The sequence below is a fragment of the Triturus cristatus genome, chromosome 7, assembly GCF_964204655.1.
Source record: "Triturus cristatus chromosome 7, aTriCri1.1, whole genome shotgun sequence".
In the NCBI taxonomy this organism is placed as follows: domain Eukaryota; kingdom Metazoa; phylum Chordata; class Amphibia; order Caudata; family Salamandridae; genus Triturus; species Triturus cristatus.
The window spans coordinates 1,614,555,932-1,614,582,506 of record NC_140590.1 but is presented as its reverse complement, the minus strand read 5'-3'; the positions used below and the strand labels follow the sequence as shown (position 1 = coordinate 1,614,582,506).

General features: G+C 45.8%; 1 protein-coding gene across 2 annotated transcripts in view; it reads right to left on the bottom strand.

The window, feature by feature from the left end:
- The window catches only part of LOC146812510 (interferon regulatory factor 4-like), a 120,069-nt gene extending 96,731 nt beyond the window's left edge, over nucleotides 1-23,338 (bottom strand). The window contains exons 1-2 of one of the 2 annotated variants that reach the window (XM_085619513.1): nucleotides 22,165-23,338; nucleotides 18,593-18,782 (exon numbers count right to left, since the gene is read on the bottom strand). In XM_085619513.1, coding sequence (XP_085475639.1) covers nucleotides 18,593-18,782; nucleotides 22,165-22,338 — 364 coding nt within the window. In that variant the 5' untranslated portion in view covers nucleotides 22,339-23,338. The remainder of the gene's footprint in view (nucleotides 1-18,592; nucleotides 18,783-22,164) is intronic. The other variant, XM_085619512.1, reaches the window with a different exon arrangement.
- Between the last annotated feature and the right edge of the window lie 3,237 nt (nucleotides 23,339-26,575).

The following is a 26,575-nucleotide window of genomic DNA, read 5'->3' as shown; positions in this document are numbered from 1 at the left end:
TGTGTAACCTGTGAAGAACGCCTCATTCCCCTTCTGCACCACGGGGCGCCCTGACGTGGCGGGTCTGGGCTCCACAGATGGACGCTTTGCCTGGTGCCCGTTAGAATATTTGTTTACTCACCGCTGCCTCTGCTGCTAAGATTCAGCCCACGGACAGTTGCTCAGCTGTAGCTGAGAGGTTGCTTGGTTCTCTGGGCTGAGTTCTGCTGGCGCAGGGCGGGACTACAAAATGGCGCCCGCTTGATTTGTCTGGACAACTGGCCTTGGAGCTTGGAGACCGTGTGTAGACGGTGAGACAGTGTTGAATCTGCTGCATTGCCTTCTCAGAAGCATAGGATCCTGCCTTTGACCCATTTGGCCCATTTTATACGTCATAGTGGGGGCTGCGGCCGGGATGCACTGCACTGCTTGGGAGCTGGAGACACTGCCTTGAGCTAACTCGGCTGAACTGCTGCAGTGCTTGGCGCTGGCACCTAGACTGTCACAATCCTGCTGTATTGTCTGTACCTGATAATTGGCAGCTATCTGGGCACCATAGTATTGATAACGTCATTAGCACTGCATGTAAAGTGATCACCCGCTCACTGGAGCAGAAGACTACTCACCGCACTGCTTCTGTATAAACACGATTTGGCATCGCTGTGCACATTGTCCCACCGCTATCCAGCCCAAGCATGGGTAGAACAGATAAGCAACAATCCAAGTTGAACTTTGAGGCACGACGCCTCAAAAAAACACAAACCCCAGCGGCTTCAGACACCGAGCTGGAACCAGAAGCAGGCGCTAACACCAAGCTAGAACGCCTGATGCTCAGTATGCAACAAAGCCTGCATATTATCGATGCGAAAATTGACCATCTCAACTTGCGCATGGATAACATGGCGGCGAAACTCGACAAACATGGCGCATGGATAGCTGAAGCTGAACAGATAAAATGGAAGTTGTTAGCACATCATGCTCCAACATGGAAAAAATACTTGAAGTGATCCAGGCGAAGAACGAGGATCTTGAAGCCTGCTCACGCAGGAACAATCTACGAATTACGGGCATCCCTGAATCGACCAACACAGGAGCCATGGAAACATACGTTGAAAACCTGCTCAAAGACATGTTGGGAGCGGATCATTTGTCTAATGTGCTAATCGTGAAGAGAGCTCATCGTTCCCTTGCAGCTAGACCTATCCCAGGGGCACCTCCACGCCCCATTATAGCTCGACTTTAGAACTACAGGGACAGAGACACGGCGCTCCACCTAGCTAGGGAGAAAGGGTCCACAACCTATCAAGGAATGAAAGTAGAGCTGTTCCCTGATTTCACGGTGGCGGTACAGCAGGCACAACGGGAATTTCACTCAGTAAAGAAAAAACTACAAGCATTACAAGTACAATATGCAATGTTATACCCTGAACGATTGAGAATACAACACGCAGGGAAAACCCTTATCTTCTCAACGCCCAAAGAAGCACTGCAATATGTACGGCAGATTGAGCGGAAAGAATTGGCACGAGAGACAGAAACGGATGTCGATGCTGACGTTGAGAGCTGAATAAATGAGACCTGCACCGAACAGTGTATGTATGATGAACATTTGGTGCAGACTGCTGGTTTGAACGCTGTCCATTATTCATGGGTCACTGGCACTGACCGGGCTCTATGTACTGCGCTATACAGATTGTGATTTCAAAATCCACCCTATACATAGCAATGTGTAATGACCAATTTCGACTATTATCTGCACTTATACAATATTACCTATAGAATGTTGGAGAATGTGTAAACTTATGATTCGCGGTCTTGTGCTAACCTCATTATACCAGCGGGTGGTATGTCTATTAATTGCCTCCTCGACCCCCCCGGTTGCAACTGGGGGCCTATGGCTACTTGTAACCCTCAGATAGGGAATACCCCACAAAGTTTTTCTTTTGTACCCAAGTACTTCCTGGAACTTGGACTGGTTCTAACTATGGCATGCGGTTGTATGTTGGAAAGTTTGTTTGGTGGGATGGGTTCTTCGGCAAAGTTCAAATGCTGAAGTGGGTGGGGGGACATGTTGGAGACTTATGTTTCACTAATGTGGTGATAATGACACGACATCAACAGACTATGACACGATCACTGACGGATATTATGCCGTGGCGCATTGACATACTTACTAACACACAATATGGCAGGGGCTAAGGGCACCACAATCTCATGGGTGACTTGGAATATTAGGGGCCTAAACAATCCCAAGAAAGTGAGACAAGTGCTTGCTTATCTGAATAGACACAACATCCACATAGCCCTGTTGCAGGAGACCCACCTTACTGAGCGGACAGCTTCTACAGTGTACACCAGATGGGCGGGAGTGCGTCTTGCCACCTCATACTCCTGTTATGCAAGAGGGGCTATAACACTGATAAAGAAAGGCATCCCCTTTCAACCGATTCACGTGGAGGAAGATAAGATGGGTCGATATATATTGCTGCAAGGTACACTGTATGGTAAAACCATACTCATCGTCACTATCTATGGCCCCAATATTGACAACCCTAGCTTCTACAAAAAGCTATGGGGGAAGATATGCCAGTTGCCCCCGTCCGCCATTATATGCGGAGGGGATTTCAACGCTGTTTTGGACCCAGTACTAGATAGATGTTCCTTGGCTGAGCCCACATCGAAAAAAGCAACAAACTCTATACATCAGGGTATGTTGAATCTAGGGCTCCTAGATATTTGGAGGCTATGACACCCTGACACACGAGAAGGCACATGCCATTCATATGCACGCCAATCCTGGTCCCGCATTGATTATTGGCTAGTCACAGCGGATGTTAATACATGGGCTGTACAAGTAAAACACCTACCGAGAACCCTATCTGATCATGCCCCGGTACTTTTGAACATAACACTACCGATACATAGCTCCTCTCCATTCCAGAGATGCCTGCAGCCCTCTTCCCTGCTGGATCTGGTGTTTTGCAAAGGGATTCATAAGGTGATATTGGATTATTTTCTGCATAATACTGGCTCAGTGCAATCTGTGGGGACACTTTGGGAAGCCTTCAAGGTGACTATTCGGGGAACATGTATGAGTTTACAATTTGGGGTCTTAAAATCCTTGCGAGGCACTATGACACGAATGGAACAGGAGCTGGGTGATCTCGAGCGTAAATACAGCACCACTGCTGACCTCGCTACACTAGCTACCATTAAAATAAAGATTACTGAATACAATGATATAGCGGACCAGGAAATACGCCACATGTCGCGTAGAAGCGTAGCTAGGTACTACGGAGAGGGAGGCAGGCCTGGAAGGTCACTGGCTGGCAGAATAGCGGACCCATGGGGGAAGAACTATGTGGTTAAATGCATAATTGATGAGAACACCATGCACAGCGATACACCTAGCATATTACAGACATTTGCACAATACTACACCAATGTTTATGGGCACCGGCAGTCAGCAGATGAGACGGAAATAGCAAAATATCTAGACGACATTGCATTAGTATGGCTTTCGTGCCCTCAACAAGAATTTTTAATGCACTCATTAACCTTAGATGAGATACGTGATGCTATTGCGGCATTGCAGAATGGGGAAGCTGCAGGCACTGACGGCCTCCCGGCCGAATTTTATAAAGAGTATGTAGACATCTTGGACCCACACCTTCTTGAGATGTACATGGAGGCATATGAGGCCCAGAAATTACCTCTGCGGGAAGCCCTTGTAATAGCTCTGTTAAAACCTGATAAATCCCCTGACCGATGCGATTCCTATAGACCTCTGTCCTTAATAAATACTGACGTGAAAATATTGGCGAAAGTGCTAGCAAACAGACTGCAACTACTCCTTCCAGTTATGGTTCTCATCCAATCAGGGTTTGTTTTCACCCGCTCCACATCCCACAACCTGCGCACGTTATTTGCGGTACTGCATGTCCTTGTACCCACCCTCTCGGCAGTGGCGGTCCTACTTGATGCCGCCAAGGCCTTTGATTCTATTTCATGGACATATATGTTTGCCATTCTACATCGTATGGGTGTGCCTTTTATTTTCACCAACTAGATCAAATTGCTTTATACGGAGCCGGTAGCACGCGTGGGAATAAATGGTCAAATGTCAGATGTCTTTCGAATACAGCGGGGTACACGTCAGGGGTGCCCGTTGTCACCCTTATTATTTGCTTTAGTACTTGAACCACTAGCATGCATTCTGCGACAGCGCCATGCACAGGCTGCGTTACGATTTTATTAGCGACCCCTGGTGGTCTCTATGTATGATGACGACATGGTGTTGTATGTCCGGGACCCCGCTATTTATTTAGCGAAGCTCATAAGAGAATATATCAGTTTTGAATGGTTCTCAGGACTTGGGATAAACTGGTCGAAATCTGTTATCCTGCCCCTCACGGCTAACACACCCGAGATTACCTTAGATTACCCACTAACATGGTGCACAGACTCCGTGAAATACCTGGGAGTATGGATCCATCGAGACCCACAAGTGGTGGTCCAATCAAATTATGGTACAGCCATCACACGTCTCGAAGCACAAATAGCCCGCTGGCTAAAATTACCGTTGTCATTCGCAGATAGGATAGCCCTAATGAAAATGGTGGTGCTTCCAAAATTTCTATATTTATTTCAGAACATCCCTGTGCACTTAACACAACACTTCTTTGACACGCTTGGGTCTCTGCTAAACACACTTGCGTGGGGAGGGTAAAAGCCAAGACTTAAATGGGAAACATCAACGTTGCGGTACAAGCAAGGGGGCTTCTCAGCCCCTGGCTTTCATTTATACTATCTTTGTACGCAGGCCCACTATGCTTATTATTGGCAACAAGAACCAGCCTTCATCCCCCACGTAGCGGTAGAAGCGGGGGCGGTACATCCAATACCGCTACAAGCCATGATAGTAAACAAACATACGTTTTTTGAAAAAGGAGAGATAGACACAGTGCAAACGACCGCTAGGGCATGGCAGAAACTTGGGAAGCACGCGCAAAAACTACCACTTTATGCATCCAGTATGCCACTACTACACCATACTGACATCTCAGTCACCAAGGAGCCAGGTGCATTGAAAACTTTTAAAGAAATGGGGCTGTCCACCATGGGTGATGTTTTTCCCGGGGACAAATTTGAAGAAGCATCCACTATACCATTGGAGGAAGGGAAGTCGTTTTGTCTCCTCCTCTTTAAAAAAAATATAAATAACTTACCAGCAGATGGTTGAGGAGGCTACAATACAGAGGGGCGCACTTAATAAAAATATACACAGCAAAAATGGGTAACGGCACTATGGGACAGTCAGTAGAAGTCTGTAGGCAGGCCAGATGGCAGGTATTGGTGAAGGAACAGGAAGAGGTGGAGGTGAGTGGATATGAATCCCATCTGAGGAAGTAACGTTAAGTAGGTGGCAGTTTAGTGCGCCTGAAAGAGGGAACAGGACTACAGCACCCCTATGATGGAGCAACCAGGGGACAGCAGGTGATGATTCTGGAAAATAAGGCTAGAGAATGAGAGCAGAAAAAGGTATGGTTGGGAGCGACCTCAAAGCATCAGCCGAAGAGAGGGGGTGGCCTGATCGTCCATCCCAGTATCGCATGAGTCACACCAAATAGAATTGAAAAATTTATTAGAACTCATTCATAGAGAAGTGTAAGATGAAGGTGTGGGTGATGGTGAGTTTCCTTCCAGGAGTAAGTGTCAAGGCAACGGGAAATGGAAGTTGTGAGGATGCTGATTATAAAGAGCTTGAGTAGGAGGAGAACGAGGAAGAACTTGAGGAGGGAGAGATACTTCATTGCCAAAGTGCAGTAAAAGAATATAGGAAGATAGGTGGCGCACTGGGGGGCGAGCTTAACATTTTTAATCAGAATATTTTTCAAGTTAGACGACGACAACAAAAAACAGCGTTGCAGATAAAGAAATGGAGGGAGGAAATTGGGTGTAGTAGTATGAGAAGATCAGAGCGTCCTAAAGAAATGGCAAACATGCAAATGGGTACATCAATGGCACAGACATGTTAGGCAGGAGTAGAAGATGGGGAGAAAGGTTAATGAAGGGCAAACACTCAATTGGGATCAGTGGGAGAGTAGGAGGACAGTGTAGGGTTGAAAGAACAAAAAAGAGGGGGGTAAGATGACAAAGCTGTGGGGACGGAGGATGAGAGCAAGAGGACAAAGAGGATTTGAATGGGGCATCAAAGGTCTTATCAGAAAAGTAAGCCATAGAAAATACAAAAAGTAAGGACAACAAAAGGGGAAAGGTGAGTGAAAGGGAAATGTGGACAGCTTGGAAGGGTAAAGAAAGTGAGAAAGTGAGAAAATGAGAATAAGGATCTGAGAAAGATGCTATTGTACATTGGAGTGTCTAAGCCATTGGGGGCTCATTTATCTAAGGCAACAGAAGACAAGATATGTAGCAGGCAACTTATGAATGTATATAAATTGCTTCATTATGAAATTCTGGTGAAAGAGGAAGAAAGAGGAAGTATGGGAGCTAGCTTGTAGACACAGCAGGCCAGTGAAAATTGAAACTTGGACTTCTGCGTTTCTCATTTATACTAGTGTATACTGTGAAAAGTACCCTGAGAGGTCAGTAGCGATCATGAATTTCATGGATAAAATCAGTAAGGCGCAGATGGATTTTGGTGGCTTGGCCAGGCTGCATTATGATGAGGAGTTCAGGGCCAGGATGAGAACGTTTCCAGATAAACTTTGGTGGGAGGTGGACAGAAAGCTCTGGCTGCAGTGGATGACCCCCATGAGATCACCGTCAGCCCAGCATACAGCGAGCAGGTTACTGGTTCAAATCAGGCACTTTCTTGAGCATCCCACCCTTGCAGGGCCGGGTGCATGCGGGCAAGGGCGAGCACTTAATGTAGGGGCGTGTTAGGGATTTATGAAGGGTTTTTGTAACAGGGGCCCAGGCATGTATAAACACGAATCTTCAAAATGTGGTTGTGGTACCCAATTACGCAATGCCTTGGGGAACTACCCTTAACAGGACAATTCTTGCAAGGCATTGTAAGAGGTAGACTACAACTTGGAAACAAGGGCAGTTGCTCCGGTTAAAATAGAAAAGTTGGTTGAATGGCTTTTTTTCTATCCATAAATAAATTGGAATGGGGATTCAAGAAAGGCTTCTATTAAGGGTACCAACCTCCTGGGGAGAGAAGATTTTCTGATAATTTACGATCTGCTATAGAAATGCTTGAAGTAGGAAGGGATAAACTATATTAGGAATTGAAAGAAGGAAGAATGGCAGGTCATTTGGATTTTTGGCCTTTGCACGATTTGATATTTTCACTTTTAGCAGTAATTTCTAAGAAAACACTGGGTGAATTTAGGCTAATTAATCATCTATCATGGCCACAGAGGGGCAATCGCTGAATTCTTTTGTAGCCAAAGGAGACACTTTAGGGAAATTCACATCAATGGGTGTGGCAATAGGTCTAATATGACAGTGAAAGACAGGTGAAATGGCCAAACGTGACAGTAAATCTGTATTCAGACTGTTCCCCCTACGCCCAAGTGATTTTTCATTGTTTTGGATTGCTTTTGAGGGAGAAATATTTGTTGACAAAGTTTACCTATGCGTTGTGCTATTTCATGCACATTATTTGAGACATTGCTTGCTATGGTGTTTTGTAGCAAGCACTGGCCAATCATTTGCGACACATTACTTGGATGACTTTCTGTTTGTAGGTAAGGTAGGAACAGGGAATTGCGCCATGGCGCTGATGGAGTTGATGATTGACCTGGGAATTCCCTTAGCATCTAAGAAAACAGAGTCCTGGCACAACCCTGAGTTTCTTGGGCTTGAGCTAGATACAGTAAGAAGGAGGCTAGATTGCCGAAGAAAAAAGCTGATAAATGTATATGTTTACTGGAAATGGTAATAGAGGCTGCTAGATTATATTTGATGACAGTGCAGAAGTTGTTGGGCAACATGAACTTTGCATGTAGAGTGGTAGGGTCAGTAAAATCATTTTGTAAACACCTGGGTTTTGCGATTTCAGGGGCGAAACTGCCAGACTTTCCGCAGCAGTAAGTGCAGATTTGAAGATCTGGGTTTTGTGTTTTTAGACATTTCAATGGATTTACAATGTGGTCCAGCAGGGAGAATTTTTTGTGGCAGGTGCATATATACTCTGATGCCGGGAGAGGATGGTTTTGGTTTTTTATGGGAAGGCAGATTGTGCTCTGAACATTGGCACCAAAAATGGCAGGACTAAGGTAGCTTGTCTTGAATTCTTCCCATTGCTGCTGCCGCTTACATTAACCCCTTCAGTGCCCATGACGAGCTGGACTCGTCATGGGCTGCGGTGGCGCTGTGCCCATGACGAGTCCAGCTCGTCATGAACTCCGCCCGCTAATAAAAAGCGCGGCACTGGGCAGGGAAAGGGGCGGGCATGCAAGGGGTTAAGGGGCGAAAATGTAGGCAACAGAGAGGTTACCTTTAATGTTGATAACCAGACAGTTGTGGCACTGGTGAACAGACAAGGAGTAAAAGATAAAATGCTTTTAAAGCTATTATAGCGCTTCATGTGGAATGCTTGATGTTTAACATTTTTGTCAGGGCCAGGCATGTGTCCAGAGTGAACAATAACATTGCTGACGCTTTGTCTCATTCACAGTGGCATCGTTCTGTGGATTGGCTCCAGAGAGGATACACAAAAGACCCAGTTTCTTAAGAGGTCAGGGCCCTGGGAGATTGAGGGTCTTACAGTTGGCAGAAATTTCTTTAGCAGCAGCTACGAGGCAGACATAGTTATAATTTCTAGCCTGTGGTGTGGCAGGAAGGAATTCTTCTTTGGGTGAAAGGGCACATAAAAGGCAGGACGTGATTGAGTTCATTATGTGGATGATATCAAAGAAACTGCCAGCAGTTACAATAACAGGAAAGTTGTCAGGAGTTTCCTTTTATGGAAAGTTATTTGGGGACATGAGCCATCGGCAGGGGAGCAAGGCCGAAAAAATCTACAAGGATGGGGAAACAAACAAAACAAAAGGTGATGAGCCTGAGACTCCATCACAGAGGTGATGCTGAACTTAAAATGTATGCTGAGGGAATTGATGGTGGTTTGCATATGGGAGTTTGAGTATTGTTTGTTTAGGTTATGTATGTCATGGCTGCTTTTTGGGGATTTTATGGTGTCAAAGCTACTAGGCACTGCAACGATGGAAGGGATTTGCATGAAAGAAGTTACGATGCAAGGGTTGATTTTAAAATTGTGGCTTTGTCGGTCCAAAACAGCACAAAAAGGGAAAGGAAGAATGGTGTTTTTTGTCAGGACTTCACAAGCAAGGTTTGCACCCCCCTGCAAGTGCAGTGCATTTCTACACAACAAACACTAGCGAACAGCCTGAGACCAACGCCGTCCAGCAAAAATGGATTGCAACCCTTGCCCCATAATCATGCGCAACATCTAATTGGGGCAGTGGGGTGCACAAGGAACAGGTGAGGCCTCAAACATTGGTCAGGGTTGCCGGGTAGTCAAAAGACCGCCCTCTTGCTGCTTTTCTAAATAGGTCGGAGGTCTGTAAATGTGAACTCACTTTTTGCCGAAATCTTGCAAGATGTGGGAAGAATAATGTCAGTGGTGGCCATCTTGGGAGAAATCCTGATATAAAAGGAGGGCTCGCCCAAAACCAACTGCCAGTTATTGAAAAATACTTCCAGCTATTGCATCATGTGTGTAGGAGTGCTGCCCTTTATCTCTCAGAAATACTGTTCATCTGCATGTTGGGGCTGCTTGATCGCTTAGAGTTGAGGTTGGGGCATGAACTAAGAGAAGGAGAATACCAATGGTCTATTCAGATAGGACGGCTTCTCTACTTCTCCATAGACTTCCATAGAGCCAAGTGGTTGGTACCTTTGGCTATTGCGCAGTGAGTCATCAGTGGCTTGTGGAGACTCATAAGATTTGTTGACTTTGAGATGTGCTCAAGGAGAAGAGCCACAATGATCCTTCTGAGTCTATGGGGCAGATTTAGAATTTGCAAATAAACGCCAGCAATTAGAAATCTCTACGCATCTTGCCATCTGCACCAAACTCAAGGTCCACCAGCCCGATTTAGAGACAGACGGACCTTAAATATGTCAACGACGGAGCCTATTCTGGCTCTGTCACTAACATACTCCGATGGAGTACATGCTTTCAGAGATTACCCATCTAACCACACTCCCAATTTTTAGGAGACAATCCGATAGCTTTCTTTTTGCTGTCTGTCACCACCAGATAAAACCTGGTGAAGATGGACTTAAACAACATAAAAGGGAGCATGGTTTGAATGCATGAGCAAATGCCCTTATTCTGAGCATTTTTGCAAAGATCTTGATCGTGTGTTAACAGTATTTCCCCATAAAGGCTCTCTGCTCTGCTTCGCAAGTATTCTCATTTGTGCACCCACACCCATACCTGCCAGGAGATCTGTCATGTTAGTTCTGTCAAATAATCAGACACTTCCAAAGACAGTAGGAGTGTATTTGTCCCATTACCATCTTACCTTCTTGATGATCAAGATAATTAAGACACACTGTAAGTAACAACTTACAGGAGCTGCTCTGTGGCGTCCCTTCCCTAATCCCTTCCCCCTCAATCTTGCTGTGGTTTGTCATTTGATACTCTAGTGGCTACTGGCCAAGGTAAGGGCGGTGGTGGATTCCATTTTAGTCCTGAGTAAGTATATCGATTCTTGACAGTTTTGAAGGTTTTTGGTGGGGTGCTGTGTTCATTGAAAGCAAGAAGTCCAAGTTTTTGCCATGCGGATGACAAGATGCGTACTGCCTTTCAATTGCTTGTGGTTATGTGCAAAGTCCTACATACAAAAGAGAACAAGCAGATAAGTTTGGGACCCATTTGTTCAGGATAGGTGTATCTACAGATGGTAACAAAACAGGCTTTTCAGAGGATCACATCAAGAATATATGCAGTTCCCTCTCCTATATGAACGGAAATCCCGGATGGAGTGGCCCGACCACACCATGGTGGTGCTGCAGTGCTGGAGAGAGACTAATAAACTCCTAGGATAGGCAGGGAAACTAACCGGCAGGGCCCCATTGTGGTTGGGGGATCAACTGCGAGATGTGGCAGCTTTAACTGGTTTCAAGAGGTGGAAAGTGATAGGGATTGAATATTTGGGGGATGTCTGGAAAGGGGATTCCCCCCGCTTTTTTGAGTATCTACAGAAGGAATACAATCTCCACCAGTCGCAGCAGTACCACTATCTTCGCCTCGTGCATGCCCTACGCGCACATATACATAGTGGCATGTCTATCCCTGAATACTCCCCGCTGGAGGACAGGTTGTTGCTCGACCCCATTATAGAGAAACCGAACTCTACGATCTATCGAAAACTTATCAACAACGTCCCTGACCCATTAATCGCTCTCAGAGAAGCTTGGGCCAAGGACCTTGGAAGTATAGATTATGAGGATTGGTTGGATGCGTTGCAGGCCCTAGGGAAATCGCAAATCGCTCCTGATTCAGACTAGTCCAGTTAAAGATCCTACACCGCACCTACTATCCCCGCACACACCTCTATACATGGGGCAAGGTTCAGTCAGCGCTATGTGTCAGGGGATGCCAGTGGGAGGGCACCTTCTTCCACACCCTATGAGAATGTCCGGAGATTAGTCAGTTCTGGAGGAGGGTCACTGATACTATGTCGCGGGTGGTGAGAGAGGAGGTCCCGATGGAACCGAGGTGGCTCTTACTGATGATAAAAGGCGACCCTGCTTGGACTAGGTATAGCAAAATTTGGCTGGTCCTGGCTGCAGGAACTGTGAAACGCAATATTGCTAGGAGATGGGGGGCGCCGGCACCACCACAGCAGGAGGACAGGAAGCGAGACCTCGACTGGTGCCAAAGGGCCGAAGAAACTGTGTACAAAAGTAGGGGGTGTGCTAAAAAAATTGAAGAAAGTGTGGGCGCCCTGGCGGAAGTACAGAGAATCTGTGGCGGTCGTATTAAAGTTGGGGGTGGGGGGGGTTTCTGATTGTCTCTGTTGGTTCCCTCATGATTGATTTACTGCTGGTTTCTATGCTATCTCCAACTATGGCCTTCTGGAATTACTGTGTACTGTATGGTCTGATGAGCACTATTAGTAAAAAAAGATTTTTAACGTTGGGGAAGCTGAGAGAGGAACAAATTTCTCTCTATGCTGATGACATCCTCCTATACGTCACTGAACCAATCAATACACTCCCAGTCATTATATAATTATTCAAAGAATATGGCCTACATGCAGGATATTTCACAAATTGGGATAAATCCAGTATTTATCCAGTGGTAGGGACCCTGGAGAAACAAGACCTTCTGGGCCAATTACGAGTCTTAGTGGAGGGATTCCGATACCTGGGTTTATACATAACCATTAATACGCAATAAGTATCAATCACAACATCAGACGGATACTTACAGAATTCCATGAAGATGTTGGATGTTGAAAGGTGGAGGAGACTTCCCCTAACGCTGCTAGGGAGAGCAGCCATGTATAAAATGACTTTGGTTAAAATGATTGATGACGAACTGCGTTCATTGCTATGGGACGGGGGACACCCGAGAGTGGCACTTAAGACATTACAGTGAAACCAATACAATGGAGGGATTGCTCTCCCAGACATACGCTATTACAGAGCGGCACACCTAATCACTATCAATGAATGGGGACAAATGCCGGGAGACCATCCAACTTATGCTCTAGAAAAACTTCAATTCCAGACACACACACATCTTCACTACATCTACGGGGGAAAGGGGCTACAGCAATGATTACCTGCCACCCAAAGAGCGATTGAAGCATGGAAAGGCGCAGAACGCCAAATGAAATGGGACCAAAAAAAACACACGAGAAACCCTGCTATGGGACGAAACAAGACTACCAGCAATTAACAAACTTCAGGGCTTCGGGCAATGGCATATAATTGGGATTTCTAAGCTGGGAGACCTCATAGAGGGAGACGCCCTGATCTCATTCAGCATGCTCCAGCGAGAATATCAAATGAATAACACCCAGAGATATAAATACTTCCAGCTAAAACGTGCATGGAAGGCTGACAACATATACTTCCGACATTCCGGAATTCGCACCATCAAGAGGCAATACCAGAATAGGCTGTTTCATGGACATAAAAAACCCTGATCAACAATATCCCAGATAGGCTGACAGTGCTTAGATCCAAATGGGAACCCACAACCGGAGCATTAGAAGACACTGACTGGGAGGCGGCGTTAATGCAACCCGGAGAGGTAGCCACTAAGTTACGACTACGTCTGATTCCATTTAAGATTCTTCACTGAACATATTTCGATAGGGCACGCTCTCATGCAATGGGGAGAGCAGAAACACCGGATTGTCTTCGATGTAAGACAGAAAGAGGCACATTTATGAACACTCTCTGGGATTGTCACCTCATCAAAAACTACTGGTCGCAGATCATAACAGGACAGAACAACGTTATAGAGGCAGAAGTACCCATGGACCCCAAAAACATTCTACTGGGAGTTCCCTCGGACACTGACCTCCCTCGTCCCACACTTACATTATGCAACCTGGGTCTGATATTCGCAAAAAAAGATATAGCCAAGAAGTGAGGGGCTCCAGGCCTTCCCACAATCTACGAATGGAATGCAAGCATGGACTTATACATGGCTGAAGAAAAGGTAACTTATGAAGCTAGAGGGTACCCCAAGAAACTCACTAATATTTGGAGCCCGTTTATTAAATACTATGGGTTAGAAATTGCAGAGATAAAAGAGGTGTTACACCTACAAACAATCAGAGAAAAGCTAGAATGGGTCCGGGAAACCGCCTCCCTTTGATCGGTGACTAGGAATTTCATGTAATATGGAATTGCATGATGACTGTCAAGTGGGCTTTGATCAGTATGTTTGTCATCACGGTGTGTCCTGCTAGCTTGTGAATGTACAAAGAAATATGCCTTTTGTGCTGCTGTATACCCTGATGTGACATAAATACCAATAAAAATATTTGGATTTTTAAAAAGAATTTGTGCAGGTGGTCATCAGATGTTGCCTGAGATACATTAGATTGGAACATAATGATTACATGTATGGCTGTCAGAGTGTTTTTTATTTCCCTTGCAGACTGTGTTGCAGGACCAGGGGTGGTGATATTTATCATATTGGTAATGGGTCTCTCGTTTGTGCATTGGGCAGCTGAACGTGTGGAGAAGAGACCAGTTGGCAATTCTCTTGGACTGGGAAGAGATGCTTACTCAGTTGAATGGTGAGGCAAGAATTACATATTCTTACCATGGTTAGCTGCAATACCCTCAAGGTAAGGCATGTCCAGACATATTTGTATTCATCTAGAGTAAATTGACTTGGTGCCCTGTCCAGCCTAGCCATATTTAAAATGATGAAGAGTGATTTGGCCAGGATATGAAGTTTATGGTCACCGTTTTTTGTAGCTTAGACAGAGTTTATTCCAAGAAGGTTGTGGCCTTGGGCAGTGAAACACAATGCAATGGAGAACGCTAGAAAAAGGTAAACAAAGAAATCAGAAGATTTTTTGGCGACAGGAACATTGTTACGTGCAGGACGGGAACATTTCACAGGAGGATTTTTGGTTGTTCAAGCAAGATGGTGAAGGCTCGCCATTCATGGGTAACAAACACTACTTATTAGATATTAGGGAATTCCCTTACAAGGAAATTGGCAGCATATTTATGGTGTTGACATTGTTTAAAGAGGTGGTTGTTCAGGCGTCAGTCCTTTCTTCTTTCATAGAAGTGTTTTTTCCTTGTTGGGGTTTGTAAGATGGCAACAGCTGGTGGAGAGGGGGTTATTATAATGCCAATCTGGGGGTTAAGAACCTTGTGCCAGTTTAATGGTAGACTGTGGTCCTGCAGGGAGATTTGTGAGGCTGTCCCCACCTCTGATAAGGTATGCCTTTTATGGTGAATATTTTAATTTTTGCTTTATGGGGGTTTTCACGTTTGGGTCTGACTTTCCTCTGCATTGGGGACTGGTAGTTGCAAGGCAATTCAGGAACGAGGCCCGAAGACGGAGGTGTTGGTGCATCGCAGGGCAGACGCTGACAAGTGGTGCTTTTAATGCAAGATGTGACCGGTTTTAAAATATGGTGGTTGAGAGAGAGCTGGATGTAAGTGGATGCTGTGGTGCTTTGGTTGGGAGAGTTGTAAGTGGTGCGAGGTATTGGGTGTGAGTGATAGGTTGTCATAATGTATTAGCGAAGCAAGGATTTTATGAATGTGTATTGCAATTTTTTAGGGCGAGCTGTTAACATGTTCTAATAAAGAGGCCTTTTTTCTCTAAAATGGTGCACTTGGTAATGCACAGTCTAGTGTGATACACATATGCAACTATGCTGTTTGTGACCTGGAGAGATGGCGAGATTCCTCCTTGCACTAGCATTAGAAGCTGGCTACATAAATGTTCTACACCTTATTCCCAACCCTCATTGTGTTTTCTTTCATAATTACGAAGACCTGTAGTTGAGACCAGAAATATGTAAAGGAGTAAAAAATATACAGAAAGAGGCAGAAGGAAGTCTGCCTTTTAATCAACATCACCTACCCCTACGTGTTACTGGTGATGTTGCACCTTTTTAGGTCTCGCCTGACCCAGCGCATGCGCTGGTCTGGCGAGACTTATTGAGAGGGCTCCAAAAAGTGCTACCAGGCCAGCCTGGAGCTACAGTGCATGTGCGCGGGCGCGCGCGCCGCACTTGGATTACTTTCACTTTCGCGGCCGCACGGCCGCTTTGATATTTGATTGCAATCACTTTTACTTTCTCGGCCGCTTGGCATAGCCAATAGGTCTCGCTTTTGGGACCTTATAAGTATTTAGTTATGCAACTGTTGCATGGCTAAACACCTATTGGCTGTGCCAATGCTTGTTACCTTTGTTTTCATTACCTTTTGGCTTGCTACAAGTACCTTTTTACTTTCCTTTTTAACCCTTTCTTATCATGGCCTTCATCTTGCACAACCTTGTTAACTCTGCTCTAGACTTTCCAGTGCCTCAAAGAATGTCTGTTGTATCTTTTGACAGGTGATCTCCTTCTTGCGTAGTCTTTTGCTTGTGTAAATACTAATCACTACTTTATTTCTGAAAACCACACTCAGCCTCCAAACGGTATCAGTTTCGTGTTTCCGTGGATCCTTAGGCCTCTTTATGCCTGTTCTGCACTATGTTCTGTTAATTTACCGTCTGCGTCTTTCCTATGGATACAACCATGTGCCCGCTTCCTGCATCACCTATTTGATACCTGGTGGCACTTCTGCACTCTTTGTTGCCCTTTCTTGCACTTTGATTTTTTTTTAATCTATCTTGTAATGTTGGAAATTATTCTTTCACATTATTCTAGACTTTGACATGGAGGGCACCATCACCCTTCGTATCTCACTTTTGTTTTTGCTTAAATGCTTGCGTGGTCACTTCTACGGATTATACTGGACATGGTTTTATTGAAACTGGTCTTTGACTTACACCGATACCACCCTCATCAATCTCTTAGTGCATTTATTGACTCCCCAAACAAGAGTGCACGAAGACACTTTTTTTTTCCCTTTTTTTCGGCTCATATTGCACTCATGTTCAGATGTCAGGTCAATCCCTGTTATGTGGGTTCATGTTGCACTACACTGTCTTATGTTACGATAGGTTTGCTTATAAAGCGCACGCGTCACCCCAGATGGGGTCTCTCTGCGATATTACCCACTGTACATGGAACCTGCATTAGATTTTCCTTTGGTGATGGATCTTGCATTGACTACTCATTTATGTGCATGAGTTTCTAGGGTGGGTTCATGTTTGTCCCTTGAGACTTTGTCCATATGCTTTCATTGTTTGTTACTGAGTGTACTAGGTTATATGACAACTTTGCATACTTCTGCTCTCAAGTGCAAGTCTTTGCAGTTATGTAAAACTCCCGTTAAGCACTCAGGGCCAGATATGCAACGGCCAAAATAGCGCCTCGCAAATTGCGAGTCTTTTGCGACTCGCAATTTGCGAGGCGCTATTTAGGCTGTACAACAGTGTGTAACACACTGTTAACGATTCCCAATAGGGTCGCAAATAGAGAGGCTCATGAATACTAATGAGCCTCTCGCAATTTGCGACCCCATTGGGAATGGCACACCCTCCCAGGTATGGTGGCCACCATGTCTGGGACGGCTTTTAAATAAAGCAGGTTTTTTTTTAAATGCGACCCGTTCTCCTTAAAGGAAAACGGGATGCATTTAAAAAAGAGAAAAAAATTTAACGTTTTCGTTTCATTTTTGAAGGGCAGGCAGTGGTCCCTGGGACCACTGCCTACCCTTAAAAAATATTTTACCCTGCGTTTGCAAAGGGGAAGGGGTCCCCTGGGGACCCCTTCCCTTTTGCATGCCCATTACCACCCTTTTGCGAACCCATTACCACCCTTTTGAGAACCCATTACCACCCTCTTGAAGACTGAGGTAATTTGCGAGTGTTTTGCGCCCGCAATTGCGCACACAAAACATTCCTACATAGGGTTGCACTCGCTATTAGGAAGGGAACACCCCTTCCTAATAGTGAGTCACAAAACCCTATTTTGCTAGTCGCAAAAAATTGCGACTCGCAAAATAGGGTTTGTAAATTCCCCATGCTGTTTTTGCATGCGCATGCAAAAATGGTCGTACATCTGGCCCAAAATGTTTTTTCGAACCACTATTTACTTTATAAGAACATATTACTCAGATCCTTTAAAAGGAGTATGTCCACAACCATAAAGAGGGTTCTAAATAAGTTGGGGAACATGACTGTAGCCAGATGCTAATGTGGGTGCAAGGCATAGACTGGACGTCTCTCAAGATCACGAACACTCATGCATCAATTCAGCGAAGCACCCACTCAAAGAACATGGAACTGGATAGTGACATAACATAAACTAGTGCCCTAAGTAAAGTAATTTGAATCAATATGCAACCAGCAAGAGCACAAGAGGCAAGTCGCTGGCAAAGATCTATCAAACTGCAAATCATACTCATGTGAGCATGTGCATTATAAAGCAATACACTAGAGCGCGGAAGCTGGACAATTCAACATACTCTAGTATCCTAGAGCAAAGTAACTCTGTTCATTTCCAAAAAATCTAAGAATTGACCTACGCAACTGGTACCAAACTAACATAAACCAATATCGGAGACATGTGACCTATCTAAGATTACCCTGTGTCAAACAGTCGGTATGTGTTCCAATAAACCCAGGCATCTGGATCATATCTAGCCTTGGCTTCAACCAAAATCTGTCCCAAAATATCTTACATCAGTAGCGGTGAAACCAATGCCAAAGAAATGGGACGAAGCCAAGTCAACCACGTACTCAAATAATGGTTTCACTGACAGGCAACACTGTGTCAGAGATAAAGGAGAGAACTTCCAGTGCTGAAGAGTTGAGCTAAGTCCAAAGGCAAACATATACGCACCATTAAGCCAAAGGATTGGTACAAGCTGACAAACTCGGGTGACAAGGATCTAAAAACAATTTGATGAAACAAAATACCACATGGTCGGCTTTAAGGTAATCGAAAGCAGGACTGAGGACCAATAAAGCCCATTGAGTGTAAAAGGTTGTTTCTCTTACCAGACTTTATGGGTTGCTCATTCAACACCTGATAGACTTTGTATGGCTCTGAGATATCCAACTGACTGCGTTCGGGGATCTCGTCAAAATCAGTGCTTTTGTTGAGAGCGCAACGAAGGCGAGTCTTCCAAGTGGAGGGGTCGGCTTTATCAGAACCTTCCCGATGTTTCCTTTTATAGACAGCCCAGGCCTAGAGAAAGACACGATAGACAGCCAGATTAGAAACATATATACGCAATTCCTTCTGCGAGTCTAAGTACTGCCACATAGACTGAAAATTATCTAGAAGAGGATGTTAGTTATGTGCACAGATCCAAAACTGCTGTTCTTCCAAGGAAGGGGTGGCTTCCTTCTATGCCAGAACCACACACTCCAATTCTGTTACAACTGTTTCTTGAAAATCACTGCCCGAATAATGTAGAAGGCTCAGTTGATGAAGGGGTACTTCATACGTGTGCGTTCTATGAAATGAATCTCATGTATGGATGCTTTATGTACTGCCGTCATTCAAATTTTGACAGCTATACAACAGTTGGAGGGTGTTTATTTACTTTTATATTTTACTTTGAGTTCTAAACATGGCACGCCTATCCCACTGTTCATTCGTAGGTATCATGATGTTGTACAGTGAAGTGATGCTTGGATGCCCCAGCAGGGTACCTGCAAAGGACACACAGAGTGATGCCAGCTGCAGAATAATCCCCGGACCACAACCTGTCACCTAACCCCTTTGCAGTCTAGACCCATACCATGTCTATATTCACATCAAAAATGCGGAAATCACTGGAGCTGTTGATTTTGTTTTTCAGATAAACTGAGGAGGGCTCCATTTGGATTTCAACCAAGATTTCCAGAGCCTTGGAAGAAGACAAACATGAGAACATTTAGCCTGATGCAGGTTACCTCCCACTATCAGCTGAGACAGGCTTTGCCCCAAGATGGCCGTAGGGATGTGCAGGGCTCTGAAGATGCAATGATGGCGTCAGTCTGTGACACCTAGACCAGCCTTAAAACTCAGTAAAGGCTGAATGAACACAGAGGCTGTCAAATCCTCTTGTTATGGCTACTGGCTAGGTAAAGATCTTAGTGAAGCTCTTTATCCATGAAGCCTGCTATATTATGTTTGTCTCTGTTGCGGTTGGGCAGTCAGCCAACTCTACATGACACAATATGGCACAGCCATGTTGGGAGTGGGTGGAGTCTGTATGAGAATGAAAGGAACTGGATAGTGGCTTTACCATTGAGGTTGTACAGCACACCGTGGGATCATTGACTGGTGGGTTGAGTTGTCCATGGGAATGTCGGTCTGTAAGAGGAAGTTATACATGGAAATACAGCGGATGAGAGGATATTACTGGTTGGTCAATGTGGTGGAGCAGTTGGTAAGTCCGTAGGATGGTGGCCATGGGAATGTTGTGTAGTGGGTCTGAGCGGTCAGTGGGTTTACTAGTTTCAAGATGTCCCACAGGAATATTGTGGATGGCTACTTATCACCCTTAGAAACTTCAGTGGAAGAACCCCGTCCATGCTAATGGCAATTGGTGGGTGAGAGTTCATCTTTGGTAAAGTCTGTGATTGGAGGTGGTGGGTCTGTGGGAATGTTGTCGGAGAAGAGGAGGAGGACTGAGCTGCCCACTGCGATATTGTTGGTGGAAAGTAGATGTGGGGATGCAGATTCGTGAGATCAAGCTATCTTGGGGAATAGCAGTCAGAGCTGTCAGTGGAGATGCTGGCTGAAGGATGAGATCTCCGGGTCAGTCAGGGTAGCAGAGCTCTCTCTTGGAATGTGCATGGGTTAGAGCAAATATAAAATACACTAAAAGCAGTAAAAGAATTTGTAGGTATATTTTAGGGCCTGGCTTTCAGATATGAAGAACCCTTATGGATGGATCTTGATTAACTTTAATTTGATTGTTGACCACATGCCCTTACTTCTTCAGATGTTACTCCTGTCAGTCTCTTTGTATGTGGCACATATGCTTGCAGGGTCTCCGGTCATTTCCCATCACGCTAACTATGTCAAGGTATTTAACAGTTTGCCTTCCTTGACCTTACTACGGAGAGAGTTGCGTTACTTTCCCCTCTAAGATGTTTATGTTTCACCATCGCACATTTCCGGTCTTCTTTCCTTCCTTAGCTTAGAGCTGTGTCCTGCTTTTCTGCCCCTTGCCTCATTCATGAAGCAGGTGTTGCGGCTTTGCACATTCCCAGCTTCCCTCAAGTTTTTACCTTGAAGAGGACCGTGCCCCCCTACTAAGTCCACGCTTCCTATTGGACCTCTACATTGCTTCTTTGCGCCTCTCCGCCTTCACCAAGCTCCTTGCCTTAAAGTGGGCTGCGCCCAACTGTTCTCCCATTGCTCCCCCTCTCATGCAGATGTGCTGCTTTGCTTGTTCCCAGCCTTTGCCAGGTTCTGTCCCTTGAAGAGGACTCAGCTAACCCAGGTTCCCTTTGGTACCTCCCACAGCTGCTTTGTCCATTTGCTGCCTTCCACAGGTTCCTCACCATTCTGGAGGCTGCGGCTTCCACCTCGAGCCTCGCTTCCATTGCAACTTTTGACATCTACGCACTCCTCTTTCAGGGAAGGCCTTCTCAGTCCCTGCTCGCTCTATTTCGCCTCTGCCTCTCCTGTGTATGTATACTATTTTCTGTTCTTTATGCTCCTTACCTTAAATGCAGTCATAACCTATACTCTTCATACTCTCTATTGATGCACATGCTGCTACTTCATCAATTTCCTGCCTTCCACAGGGTCCTCATCTTGAAGAGAGAATAATCTTGGTTGGCCCTTGCTATAATGCTGTGCTGCTGTTCTGTCCACCCCCGTCTTCTTTAGACTCCTTAACCTAATGACAGCTACACCGATCTCCTTAGGCCCTGCTCCCTCGGGAAGTGCGTTGTCTCGTCACCCATTTTGGCCTTTCGTTCTTCCTTTACCATGAAGAGGGATTTCACTTCACACTCGGCCCTTGATCTATCCTTCATATTTTGCTACTTCTTCCACCTAATGACTTCCTTGGGTTCCTTACCCTAGTGTCAGCTACACTGTTCTCCTTGGGCCCTATCTATCCTTCACATGTTGCTGCTACTTCTTCCACCTAATGCCTTCCTTGGATTCCTTACCCCAATGACAGATGTGTCGTCCTGCTCCTTCTCTGATGTTCTATGACGCCCATGTTGCTGTTTCGCACATCTCTTGTCTCCTGTTCCATGCCTTCTTTATTTTGAAGTCAGTCATGACGTGCTAGGTCCTGGAAGCCTTCATAATTCCCATGTTGCTGCTTTGCACGCTACGCTGCCATCCTACAGGTGGGCGAGGACCTCCAGACTAGCCTTCGCTTCTCCTGGGACGCCATGCTACTGCGCCTCAAGTCCCCTGCTTTCTTAGATTTCCTTACCTTGAACAGGTGGCTTGCTCATACTCCCCCCTCCATCTAGTATGTTCAGTTTGCTGCTTACCATATCTCCTGCCTTCGCAGGTCGCTTACCTTGAAGAGCGCTGCATTTATCTGCTCACCCCTTGGTCCTACTTTGCACTTTTGCTAATTTCCGTCTTTCATTTGGTTCCTTACCTTGAAAAGGGCCGCGTCCTCATTCTCCCGGTAGTCCTGCTTGGCTGCATGCTTCCATGGGATCCGGAAGATGGTTTTCTCCGTATTCTCCCACTGCAGGCCTGGGTACCGACCACTGTCCACCTGGGCAATTAGCCATTCCTTTAACTTCATCTGGGCCACCGGTTCAGACATGTTAGTTACAAACCCCAAACAGTTTCCAAAAACAGTTCCTCAGGAGCCCTTGCCGCTCCTAATAATCACAGATATCCCAGAAGCCCTAGAACCCCTACTAATTAAAGACACCCCAGGAACCCTGCTCCCTAATCCGTCTTGAGTATTGATGTTGCCAAGAATTGTAGCCCAGTCTCTCCCAGGTGCTGCAAACCGGAAACACCCATACAACCTCTCCACTGAATTCAAAGACACCCCCAGTGGTGGACAGGGACTGCTCCCACAAATTCAGACGCCTCTCGGAAACTTCTCTGGTGACACTTTTCGAGGGCCCAGATATGCCTCTAGTCTGATGTGCTCTAGTAGATATGCTCTTCTAGGTACTATCGGCTCCCGACCTTTTCCTAGTGTTCAACCGTCCTCAGACCTCCGCATCTTGTCAGGGACCACGATCCTGATCTTTCCTGACTCCGATGTTCTCCCGACTTCTGCCCTTCTCCTGCTGTCGCGCTACTGCTGATTTTCTCCTACTCTTCTCGTAAACTTTCCCTGGTAGGCAATCTTCTGATTTCGCCCTGACTCCACTGCCGATCTTCTCCTGGCTCCTGATTTTATCCTAATCTTCCCCTGGCAGACAGTGTTCTCCGGATTTTGCCTTTGCTCCCGGTTTTTCCCTGGCTCCCGATCTTCTCTCTAACTCTCCGTCTCCTGGTCTTCTCCTAGCTCCTCATCTTCTCCGGATTCCGATTTCCCTTAGACTCCCGATCGTCCCCTGGGATTTTCTCTTGTCTCTGCCCTCGCCGGAACCTCGGTTTCCTACTTCCTGGCTCCGTTTTCCGGTCTTCCTGGTTGCGTCTCACCGGCCCCCGGGCATCTCCCGAGCGTTGCACCCTACGATCGGCGGAGCCTGAAAGTGAAACCACGCGGGCTCTTCCTCCCGACGCTGCTTTCGGTTCTTGAGGAACACGTGTGCAGAGTACAAGACAGAGCCATCTGCCCCCAGCCCCGCCCCCGCCCCCTTGCACCACCAGCCCAGCCTTGGGCAGCTTCCCCTACACAGACCTGCTCTCTGAGGTTCAAAGTATTGATCCTGTTTCCGGTACCTCAGTATTTCTCCGCTGGACTCTGAAAGTGGTAATTGTGCGGAACGTGAGAAAAACACACACAGCTTCGGCTGTCATGGAAGACTGCCAAGAGGGCGCTTAAACCAGCCCCGGACTTGCACCTCTGCATTTTCTATTCTAGTCTTTTAGTTTCACTTTCAACAACGCGCAACAGCTTCAAACTCGACAGCCGGGGGGCCTTGAAACTTGCGTATTTCGTGAACTTTAAAATGTTGAGGTTAGGGGGCTTATACGCCTTTATAAATCGAGGACCAGACCTGCAAACTGCTGTGGTAACACTCATCAGCAGGAAATCTACGAGGCTTAACAAACAAGCATTGGCATAGCCAACAGGTCTCGCCTTTGGGACCTTATAAGTGATTTGCCAGATGTTTTGACCTTTGTTTTAAGCTATGTTGTAGAGCAGTGTGGCTGCTGTGCAGCTGTGTTGCTTTGTAATGTTGAGCTGGCTTTGTGTTGATGTTGTTTTAGTTTATGCTGATGTAGTGCATCACTTATGTTGAAGTTTTGCTTTATTTTTTTTGCATCTTTTATATAGCGCGAACTCGACCCGAAGGTATTGGAGTGCTGTACATGAGCACCGTATTTACATTACACATTCAGGCACGAGGAGATTAAGGGATTTGCCAAGATTCACAGGATGTGGACGCGACCCCGAGGCTCGAACCCTGGTTTCCAGCACCAAAGTCGGTAGTCTAGCAGACGGACCACATCCTCTCTTTGTTGGTGCTGAATTGCTGCTGTGGTAAGGCTGTGCTGGTGCTGATGTGGGGCTGCACTGCTGCTGTTGTGGTGATGCGGAACAGCACTGATGCTGAGGTGGTGCTGCACTGTTGCTGAAGTGATGTTGTGTTGGTCCTGATTTGCTTTTGAATTTTGGCGGCGTTGGTGTTGGTGCATTGATGCTGGGTGGAGCTGCGCTGTTGCTGAGATAGTGCTGTGTTATGCTGTGCTGTGTTGATGTTGAGGTGTTGGTGCACTGGAGCTGAGGTGGCGCTGTGCTTTTACCGTTTTGGTGCTGCACTGTTAGTGGTGCATTGATGATGATGTGCTGTGTTGGTGCTTATGTGGTACCGTGGTGGTGTTCATTTGCTGCTGTGCTGGTGCCGATGTGCTGCAGAGTGATGCTGAGGTGGTTTTGTAGTGATGTTAAGGTGTTGCTGATTGATGCTGTGGTACTGTTTATTGATACTGATGTGTGAGAGTGATGTTGATGTTGTTCTGTGTGATACTTTGGTGTTGTGCTGGTGTTTAGGTGGTTCTGAGTGGTACAGAATCACACGACTTTGAGCAGAAGCCAGGATGTTGTCCCGGTTCAAAGTGAGCAGCGCTTACCACTATGCTACCTCCCTTTTGCAGTGACAGCATGCTGACTGATACACAAAACGAACATGTGGCATGCAAAACCTGGGTATTTCGCGTGTGCAGTCTACCAAGATTACTAAATAGTGACCAGTACAAGGGGCCATGTGAAGAGCAGAATGGCGCGCATTTCCTGGTTACTGCAGGTCGAGTAGTACACCAACATCACAGACGTGTGTGCCTAGGCATTGTTCTGTTATTACTGCATGCTGATTGGCGGAGTTCACATGTAAAGTGGAACGTGAGTTCGAAGGTGGTACAAAATCACACGACTTTGAGCAGAAGCCAGGATGTTGTACCGGTTCAAAGTGAACAGCGCTTACCACTATGCTACATCCCTTTAGTTGTGACTGCATGCTGACTGATACACAAAACGAACATGTGGCATGCAAAACCTGGGTATTTCGCTTGTGCAGTCTACCAAGATTACTGCATAGTGACCGGTACAAGGGGCCGTGTGAAGAGCAAAATGGCACGCATTTCCTGGTTACTGCAGGTCAAGTAGTACACCAACATCACAGACGTACATTGCAGACGTGTGTGCCTAGGCATTGTTCTGTTATTACTGCATGCTGATTGGGGGAGAAAAATTAAAACATGAAGCACAGAAACTGTTCACATGTTTGCTTTACTTTTGTTACAGCATTCTGGCTGGCACACTGCATTTTGTTTCGAAGGGTAGAGCGCTGTGAATTGTACGTTTTTTTTCCGTATTCCCAGTGACACGAAAGCAAAAGCGAATCTCTAAAGCTGCCACCTGATAAGATTCCCAGAACATTATTCGTTACAAATTCAACACTAAAAGCTCATAAGTCACCAAAACGAAGGAGCTGCCTCGATTTGCAATACCGGGGGCCTATTTCCCTTAATCTGTTTGTGGAGAGCATGTGGGGGCATAATGCTAATCAGTACTAAAATCATCGCAACACAAATGCAAACATTAAAACTCACTGGTCACCCCCCAAAAAAATTCCACGCACGAGCAAATTAGGAAAGACACTAATACGAAAACCGAAAAAAAATTCAAAGCCAAATACTTCACACTAGTGGTACGATTAAAACAAATTGTGCTCCCTAAAGCTGACGCCTAATTAGATTCACAGAACATTATTTATTACAAATTCAATACTAAAAGGTCACATTTCACCAACACAAAGGAGCTGCCTCGCTACTCCAGTGCATGATCGCTAACGAAGCCTCCTCTCCTGGTGACAACAACAACTCGTACCTGCACGGAAGGGATTTTGGGTACCGGGGGACTGTTTCCCTTAAACTGATTATGGACAGCATGTGGGGGCATAATGATAACCAGTACTAAAATCATCGCAACACAAATTCAAACATTAAAACTCACTGTGCAACCCCCCCAAAAATACCATGCACGAACAAATTAAGAAACGAAAAATAGTTCCAAGATTTATTTATTATTTATTTATTTATGGTTTTTATAGAGCGCATAGTCACCCTTGAGTATCCCAGCGCTGAACCTCGTAATCCTAAAGGGGGGGGGCAAGGAAGACTTCAAGTAGATCAAGGAAAGAGGAGGGTTTTGAGGGATTTCCTGAATCTTAAAAGGTTTGGTTCCGCTCTGAGGTTTGGGGGAAGTGCGTTCCATTTTCTGGCTGTGTTCACAGAGAATCTGCGGCCGCCAACGCGGGTTTTCTTCACCCTGGGGACCACAATAAGGTTTCCCTGTTCAGACCGGAGCGCTCTCGGTGGTTTATATGGGGTGATCCATGTGCTCAGAATGGGAGGGCCAGCGTTGTGCAGGG